We start from the raw sequence: 9,239 nt of genomic DNA on the forward strand, positions 1-9,239 counted from the left end.
TGGTCGGCCTCCCGTCACTGCTGTTCGAGAAGCTTAAAAGCAGGAGTGGTGGAACGCCTTCAGATGCCCGTTCTCCCTTATTTCCTAATCCCGTAGGACATACAGACACTACAGTTACTGTTTTCTCTTGGTGCAATTACATCTAATGCCTGAAAAGAATGATCATGCCTTCAGCACCATTTCCTGGTGATGTATATGTGTTGTTGTATATGTTGCTGCATGAGCCAGATCTTTTTAATTTTTGCTCAAAGGAGTCAGAGAGACCAACCACAAGGAGGTCTTAACAGGAGACTCAGCAGCAAAGTGTGGTCCTTTGGGAGTTCTTGTGCACATTGTCAATGAGTTGCACTCTGTTCTCTGTGGTTGTTTTCAGACCTGCACAGCTCACCACTGTGGGGAAACGCTGCTGCTTGTGGATTCAGGACTTGTGCATGGACCTGCAGAACCTGGAGCGGGCTCGGGATGACCTGCGCTTTCGGGGTGTAAAAGGCACCACTGGCACTCAAGCCAGCTTCTTGCAGCTCTTTGAGGGAGACCACAGTAAAGTAAGTCAGACAGCCCAGAGCATAGGCTTGCAGTTTTCACAGTTCTCCCCTCTGGAGTACTGTTCTGTTTGGGGGAGCATGGAAATTCTGGCTGCAAACTCACAAGGGCAGTGCAATCCGTCTGGGGCCTACTGACAAGGCCAGCAGTGAAAGTGAGCAGAATGTGGGGAGGGGGTGCTTCCCAGCAAGTATAACATTTATTGACACTAAACTGAGAAAAGTGAAGGATCCTTTTTGCTGTTGCTGACTTTCTTGAGTTCTGGAAGCATTCTGAGCTCCGTTTGTTTTGGTTTTTTTGTTCACCCTGAGGTTGAAGAGCTGGACAGATTAGTGACTGCAAAGGCAGGATTTAAGCGGTATGTAGCAAGCATGCTTGGTCACTTAAATTTGGTGTTAACAAAGTGTGACTCCTGCTGTCCATGTTGGCCCAGATTCCCCTAGCTGCCAAACTGACATCTGTGCTGCTGTTGACTTATCTCCCTTTGCCGTCTTCCATTCCCAGTTGCAGCTTCCCACAGGAAACTTCACCTCCTAAACAGGACACTTCTACTTGTCTTCCTGTCAAAGCATGGCTGTCCATTTTTCTTCTGCTTTTCTTTCTCCCATCTGCATGCTGCCCAAAATTGACAGCCTGAAATCCAAAACCATTCTTGTCAGGGCAGAATAACAACCCTCCACTTTAAAAGCCACGTCACTCCTTGCTCAAAGTCTTGCAGTACAGTTGTATCTATCTGGAGTGCTCAACTTGTTTGCTTATTTTTAGGGCTTATATGGTCACAGGGCAGACCTATAGTCGCAAGGTGGATATTGGAGTCCTGTCTGTGCTGGCCAGTCTTGGGGCATCTATACACAAGGTGAGCTCCCCATTTGTATACATTGGGAAGAAAGGTAAGCATTTCAGATCTTGATGAGAAGGTGCTCGTGGTGCAGAATGCTGTTCTGAAGAAAAAATAATTGGTGCTCCTTGTTCAGCTGTTCTCTTTGTGATCATGTAAATTCACCACTGGGTACATAGCTAGCAATCAAACCTCAAAGGTCTTAACACCAGTGGCAAATAAAACACGTTTACTGAGCAGATTCTAAGATGGGTTAACAAATCCCACACCCGATATTAGTCTAATCTATGCTAAATTGATCCACTTAGAGTAAATGTCTTTCCTAGTGGTGAACGAGTTTTTAAATTTTACCCTTTGCTCCTAGTTAATTGCTTCTCTGATTATGGTGTTATTCTCTCTGTCCATGTGGATTCTTTTCATTGATTTATCTCTGTTCCCTCTCCCTTCCTCTTGGGCTAAAGGGATCTGTGGTATTTTCTTCTGGTTTAGTTTTGTGGGCTGGCTAGTTCAGCAAGCACACATTATCTGTGTTTGCAAATCACTCTGTAATTTTGTTATGTGTTTTCACTGTTCCATCCTGGTATCTCTTCCATTCCCTGCAAAAATTTGCCCTTTTTGGAGTCCTATTCTAATACAGTAGACACTTTTTTTTCCTTATGCTTTCTTGATTGGGATTTCTAGTCTGGGAAGTATGATTGCAGTGTCATTTTTTTGTTCAGATTTTTCAGTGTGTCTCCAATTTACTTCTCAGACACAGATGCAAAAACTTCTTCAAGAGCGCTAACAGGAATATATATTGGTGTGTGTTAGTTTGGTTTTGTTGTTAATTTCTTGGTCTTTTTTCTAGATTTGTACTGACATTCGTCTTTTGGCCAACCTGAAGGAAATAGAGGAGCCTTTTGAGAAAGACCAGATTGGTAAGGGATGGGAGACATTTCCTGGACTGGTGTATGTATCTTTGCATTTATGTTGGTGCAGCCTTTTAAGCAAACTTAATGTCACTGACAGGAGTTGCCTTAAATTAGCTAAGGTCTGACATTGTTAGCATTTTGTGTCTTTTTAAAGGAAAAAAAAAAGGGGGGGGGCAATTTTACCCACAAGTTTCTGGATATTAATTAATTAAAATCAGATTTGTATTCCTGCATTTCCTGGGTTTGGGAGGAAAGCAGAAGCAGTTGTTTATTCCCCACAGAGGAAGACTTGGGTCTGAAGAGTTCTGAATGTTTTCTGTTCCTCATGAAGCTAACTGCAGCTGTAGTTTTTCAGTTCAACCCAGCTTTTTGGTCTTTATAATAAATTTGGAGCAATGAAACTAGGCTGGACCCTTGCCAGAACAATAGCAATGGTGTGATTCTGACATTGGTAGAAGGGAAGAAGAAAATGCAGAGTTTTGGCTTGTGGCTGGAAGAAAGTTCCGACAGCCACCTGGAATAGTAGGATTAAATCAGCAAATTAAGTCTTAGTCATATTTGTTATTTGAATCATTCTACATTCTGTGGTTGGTTTTGATACCCATTCACCAGAGCAACAGTCAGCAGTAGAAGTATCTGGCTTTGAAGGACAATGTTATTAAGCAGATGGAGTATTGAGCACTGCTAAAATTGCCATGGGTAGCCTGGAGCGGTGGTGCTAAATACTGCGTTAAAAATGAAGTCCATTTGTTCTTTCTGTGTGGTGGTACTTCTGTAAAATGTCTTCTTGCTTTCTTTTCTCCCCACATTTGGATGTTTGTAATCTGAAGAGGAAGTGTGGTGGTGTCATTTTCTTTATTCCATTTTGTCCTTAGAAAATAATCTTTTGAGGCTTTAGTTAAAAACATGATTCCTGACACATTTTTCTTAGCTGGGGGAGGACCTTCATCTCCCTGAATGCATTACTTCTATCTCTTATTTCCATCCCTCTTTCTGCTTTCACAGGTTCAAGTGCTATGCCTTACAAGAGGAATCCAATGCGTTCAGAACGCTGCTGCAGCCTGGCTCGACACCTGATGACTCTGGTGCTGGATCCCCTCCAGACAGCTTCAGTGCAGTGGTTTGAACGAACGTTGGATGACAGCGCCAACAGGTTTGTTTAGATCATGCAGTGCACCAATTTCAGAAGGTCTTGTGCAGGAAGGTCCTTTGATGTATTTAGAAAATTCTATTTTTAAACTAAAACCACAAGTTGCCGCCTTGATTAAAAGCAGTCTCAATAGAACCTAGAGACTACAAACTGGTTTCCTCTCTAAGATCAGATGAAAACTGTTAGGTTTTTTTAATGTCAAGATCTTCTGCAAAGTAAACCAGCAGAGAGAGAGAGGGATGCAGAAGCCATGGTAATGAATTGCTCTCATAGTCTTCCTCTTTCAACAGCATAGTATAACAGTACTCGCATTTCTCCGATTTTCCTCCCCGTCTGTTTTGAATGTGGTTTTTGATCCTACTCTTCCTTACTACTTAGAGAATAATTCAACATTTTATCTGTAATCCCTTAACCCTCCAAATAATCTAAAAAAACTTATTTTAATCTCTTTGTAAAGTGTTATTCTTTACAAGAAGTAGTTCAGATCCTAAAGAAAGAACACAAACATTATTTTTTTAAGTAGTGTTTCATGAAAGCCTGTGCTGGTCTTTTGGATGTTGCTCAGTAAACTGCTTTGCTTTCTGATTCTTCACTATGACTATTTTGAGGTGAGCAAAAGTTATCTATAATTTTATCAAGTAAATTATAGCAGTTAAATTCAATGGTTTCATCTTCCAGTTAGTACTAAATTTGCATATAGCTCATATTTACCTTTGAAATGTTTTAGTTTCAAAATAGTCTTCTGTTGCAGAATTTGATCTCATAGAATCTTAGAAGTCTTTAGATATTCAGATTTCTAAGGTATGGGGCCTGTAGAACAATGAACAACAGCACTTTTGTCTATATTTTTGAAATGTCTCTACAAACATAATGTCTGCATAAAATTTCATGAAAGCATAGAAGATCTTTTCCCAAAAGGACTTCACTCCACAGGTGCTAGTCTTGTTAAGAAAAGAGCTGCATAGGCAGCAGAAAACAATGTAAATTTAAGAAATTGGATACTGGTTGATATGATGTGTTTATTTCCCAATAGTTACCAAGTCTTGAGAGAGGTACTGGAATGTTTCAAATTTTATTTTCAGCTCATCTAATAGAATGGATCTCTTGTCCATAATCCAATTTAAAAATTCTGTGCCTTGGATTTTTCATGTTAAAGCTAGAGTGTTTTGAAAGGAGAGCAAGCCAGAGAAAATGCAGTCAACCTACAAAACAGCAAAGTCCTTTTGAAGACAGTGTGGTAGGATTGGGGGCCTTAAGTGTCACATAAGGTTCAAGTACTAGTATATGTTAAAAGATCTCAGTTTAGAATGGGCCAAGCACTGTTGTCACAGATGGATGATGAAAAAACCCAACCCAAAACCCTCCCCATCTGCCCAGTTTGAGAGCTACTGCTATAAGATATTCTTTAGCTTTCCTGGTGGTGAACTTTAAGCAACAAGAAGCACCTATAAGGAGAACAGTTCCACCTTTAGGGCCACAGTAATGCTGTCTGGAGACATTTGCAGAAACAGAAGCGCGGGACCTGCGGTAGAGTGGAACATGGTCTTTATTGCTAACTGGGGCCCTGGGTATGTGTGTTTCATAGGCGCGTGTGTCTTGCTGAGGCTTTCCTCACAGCTGACATCATTCTGAGTACACTGCAGAATATCTCCGAGGGACTTGTGGTATATCCAAAGGTAAAGCAGGAGATGATGTGTGCAGTGTTGCATCGTTGATAATGCTGTGGCTATGCCAAAGTGTATAAAAATCCTCCTGCTCAAAGGATTACATTTTTATCTATTATTTCAAACAGTTCCTGAATTTTGCTCTCCTTTCTCACTATATTCTCACTGTTTGCAGGACAGACATGAAAGGGTACTTGTTGAAGCCAAAAGGTAGTAAATAAAAAATTTATTGAAAAGGCTGTTTTTCTCTGAACTACATGACAGATCTGTAGAACTTAGCACCAAAAGATACTGTCAAGGCAGATCTCATACAGTCCTGTACCTTACCTACAGGTTAAAAAAACCGATTCATTGTACATCTTTTCCACAGTAATGTCCCTTACAAGATATAGATTTTACATTTTAACAGTTTCAATGCCTGGATTTCCATAGCTATGTTGAAAAAGAGAAATTATCTTTGCATCATTGTCCAGTCCTGGAGATTCAAAGGGAGACGAAAACTTCACTGGGACTCCCAGTTGTCTACAGAGTTGCTGTAATGCTGTTTCTTTTTTCTGTTTGGTTTGTTTTGTCTTGTTTAAGGTGATTGAGAGGAGGATCCAGCAGGAGCTGCCATTCATGGCCACAGAGAATATAATCATGGCGATGGTGAAAGCAGGGGGCAATCGTCAGGTACAAATGCAGCCAAAAATACCTTTTTTCACTGCCTGGCATTTCACTCCTGAGATACAAAAGTAGCTGGGCTCTTGTCCTGACCATCTCACCTTTCTTCGCTCTCCACCTACTCCCACAGAGTTACTAATATTACACTGGTGCTGAGGAGAGAGCAGTTGTGAAGATCTGTACTTGCTGTTAGGAACACAGTGTGTTTGAGCTAATCTGGCTGTCTGTGCTGGAGAAGAGGGATACCTATTTTTATATTAGATACTAGTAGGCGTTTTCCTTTTGTAAATGTTTGAAGGAACTTGGAACACAGGCCAGGTTTCTTTAAATGGAACACGTTGGCAGTTGGCTACCTTGTAAATTAAAAGAATGAATCAGTGCTGTTAACAAAAAAGTAAGTGAGACCATTCTGAACCATTCATTCATGTGACACTTTTCCCTAGTTCAGTATAGTGCTTTTTATTATTAACTTTATTTATGATCCTTCATTCGGTTTTCTGTTTTCAAGCAAATTGAAATTAAATGTTTTCCTTAGCAATTAAATCCAGACACAATTTGATTATATTTCCTTATCATTTAATTTTGCAAGTCAGTTTAAAACTGGTAATCAAATTTACATCTTAATAAAACAGCTTATTTTCACTTTCCTTCAGATAGTAATTTTTCCTTCTATGATTATTTCCACATCAGGGACAGAAGTTAAACTTGCAAGAACGGTTTGCTAGAAGCTTTGAGTAGCATATCTGGTTCTGGTTCTGTGAAACACTTCTGGCAACTCACCTGTGATGTGAGGAAAAATCCTTTTTCCTTTTTTTTTTTCCTCATATGTTCTCTGGTGTTTGTCACTGGATCAGTCAGTAAGCTTCCCAAGTAAACTTACTAAGAGTCGCATCACATGGATAAGTTTAATTGTCTTTTCAGCTGATTCCCTTTCTGAAGTGTCCCATACTTTCCTCAACAATCCTCTCTAATTTGATTAGATTGAAGAGTGAATTTCATTTGTGTTTGTTACTGGCCTACCTTCTTTCTGGTGCTGTTTAATTACAAATCTGTAGTTTAGTACACTTATAAAATCTGTTCTCATTCACATTGGTATGTTCTGTTTTCATGTGCTGGGAACTCCAGAACGGCACATTTTCTATGCTTTCCCACCTCATAGCATAGAAGCTCAACTTCCTTTCCCCACCACTGAACAGTTCCCTCCCCTAAACATCCCGAAGACAGATCTGTTCACCTGAGGTAGGTCAGTGCTGAAGCAAGATGGCCTTTGGATGGAGGAAAACAAGGAACAGGAGATCGCTTTCCTCCTAACTGAAGATAGATCAAGGATAATACATGTGAGGAGAAGATTCTTACATTGCTCTAAATGCAACCACATGACTATATTTTAGGGCCAGCGTAGCAGCATCTGATTTTGCAGGTGGACCCAGACTACAGTTGGGTTCCCTTGTTTTTACAGATTGATTCCACAGGAAATCGAGGGATTAGGAAGTGTTTCCAAAGATTTATTGTAAGGGTTTTGCCTGTCTTATTGTCATGTGAGGATTGTTTGAGAATGTCTTATGGCCCTCCTGTTTGTAAGTTTTTTTTCCCCTTCAGTCTTGCCTTACGTAAGCCATGGTTTATGTAGTCTTACTGCTCATAGAGTTAGACAGGTTCTTTTCCCTCTTCCAGACCTGCAGAGGTTTTACATTGTTGTGCTCCCAAGATGCTCCATACAAGGGATGACTAGTGGTGAATAAGGAATTCCTTTATTACAGTTCATAGAATATTTTGGGAACAGCTACTATAGTCTGTCTTTGGAAAAATCATGCAAGTAGGGAATGGAACAATAAAAAAAATCCTATAGTGACTCCTAAGAGTATTTGGGGAGTTTGAGGAAGTGTAAAGGATTCCAGTGTTATAGGTTTGTGGTATAATTTAACAGGGAACATATGTGTCATTCAGACTGTTTTAACCTCAAAGGGCAGATGTGGCAGGATGAAGAAAATTTGTTTTAATGTAGTGGTATATGAGACACTGCGGTCCAGGCTGTGTCTCATTTGTATGCCATACGCTTTGATGTTTCTCCTTCCCACACAAGTTAGCAAGACGAACGTGTGCTGTCAGGAGCAATGGAATGACTTTTTTCTTTTTCCCCTCCTCTTCCTCCTGCTCCTACAGGATTGCCACGAGAGGATTCGTGTTCTCTCCCAGCAAGCAGCTGCTGTTGTGAAACAGGAAGGGGGTGATAATGACTTCATTGCCCGTGTCCGTGCTGATCCTTACTTCAGCCCTATCCATAAACAACTTGAAAGCCTGTTGGATCCCTCCTCCTTCACTGGGCGTGCTCCTCAGCAGGTAGAGTAGTGGAAAGAGGCTACAGGTGTTACAGGTTGTAATGCAGTGTGTTGTTTAATCCTGCATCCTGTTGTGTGCCAGAGAGCGCCCGTTACGTACATCTGCCTATACTACTAAGACAGACACATTTCTTGCTTCACATTTTTGACCCTGGACGTATCAGACTGCTAGGTGTCTGATAGACACCTAGACAGAGACCCCAGTGAGACAAGCAGGTCTGAATGGGGAGGAGAAGGGAACCAATTATTTTGCTAATTTTCTCTTTCCTGTCTTTCTTGAACAGGTGGCAAAGTTCCTGAAGGAGGAGGTTCGACCAGCGCTGATTCCCTACCAAAGCAAGATGAGTGGGAAAATTGAGTTGGCACTTTAGGTATATTCTGCAAAGGTGTGTGGGCACAGGAAGATAATAAAAGCCTTATTGAACCAAGTCTGTTTACTGTGTCACGTTATTTTGGTTCTCTACAGAACCTTTAACCCCCAGAGCTTACAGCCACCTTGATTCCAGATGGACTTTTCATTCTTTGTCTGCTGTTTAATCAAGCCTCCATCTATTGTGTGCTGAGTTACTGAGAAACGCTTGATTGTGACAAGGTAGCTTTAATCACAGTACCTTTCACTGGCCCCTTATAGAGCACTGCCAGCTGTTTAAAGAGCAATGCCAGGTGCTGCCTGACATTCTTGTATAACTTGTTGAAGAGCAGGAGTAAGCAGAACTGAGCCCACTTCCATCTTACTCATCTGATCTTAAACTTTCTCCACAGGTGTCTCAAAAAATGATATGGGGTTGTCCTGGCTTTCAGAATACTGTGATTGGGTAAGCAAATAGGCAAAAAAATTAGGAATAATGAAAGGGAGAGGGCATGGAACTTCTTGTCTCATCAAACTGGTGGTACTTCAGTGCTCCCTTGCCGGTTTAATACTGTACCTGTGGCTCTGTAGCTTCTGAAAATCATATTTACAGGTCTGGGTTAGGAACCAGCCATTGTGATTTACTTACTCAAGTCCTTTGCTGTAGGTGCTTGATATTGAATGGAGGGTGGACTCTGGCATGTGAAAGTCATTCTCTACCGCAAGTAAGTTTTTCCTGATAAGGAAAGAAAGATGTTGGAATTCATTGGATGGCAGAGAAA

General features: G+C 40.9%; 1 protein-coding gene across 1 annotated transcript; it reads left to right on the top strand.

The window, feature by feature from the left end:
• Window positions 1–373: 373 nt before the first annotated feature.
• ADSL (adenylosuccinate lyase) lies at window positions 374–8,536 on the top strand (the record flags this gene model as incomplete). The annotated part of the gene is made up of 9 exons (XM_010086312.1): window positions 374–545; window positions 855–901; window positions 1,309–1,399; window positions 2,229–2,298; window positions 3,298–3,445; window positions 5,028–5,118; window positions 5,689–5,778; window positions 7,933–8,109; window positions 8,393–8,536. Coding segments are annotated over 9 exons (973 nt in total), but the record flags the coding sequence as incomplete, so codon positions are not given.
• Between the last annotated feature and the right edge of the window lie 703 nt (window positions 8,537–9,239).

This window comes from Pterocles gutturalis, unplaced genomic scaffold (genome assembly GCF_000699245.1).
Source record: "Pterocles gutturalis isolate BGI_N339 unplaced genomic scaffold, ASM69924v1 Scaffold53786, whole genome shotgun sequence".
NCBI classification, from domain to species: Eukaryota; Metazoa; Chordata; class Aves; order Pterocliformes; family Pteroclidae; genus Pterocles; species Pterocles gutturalis.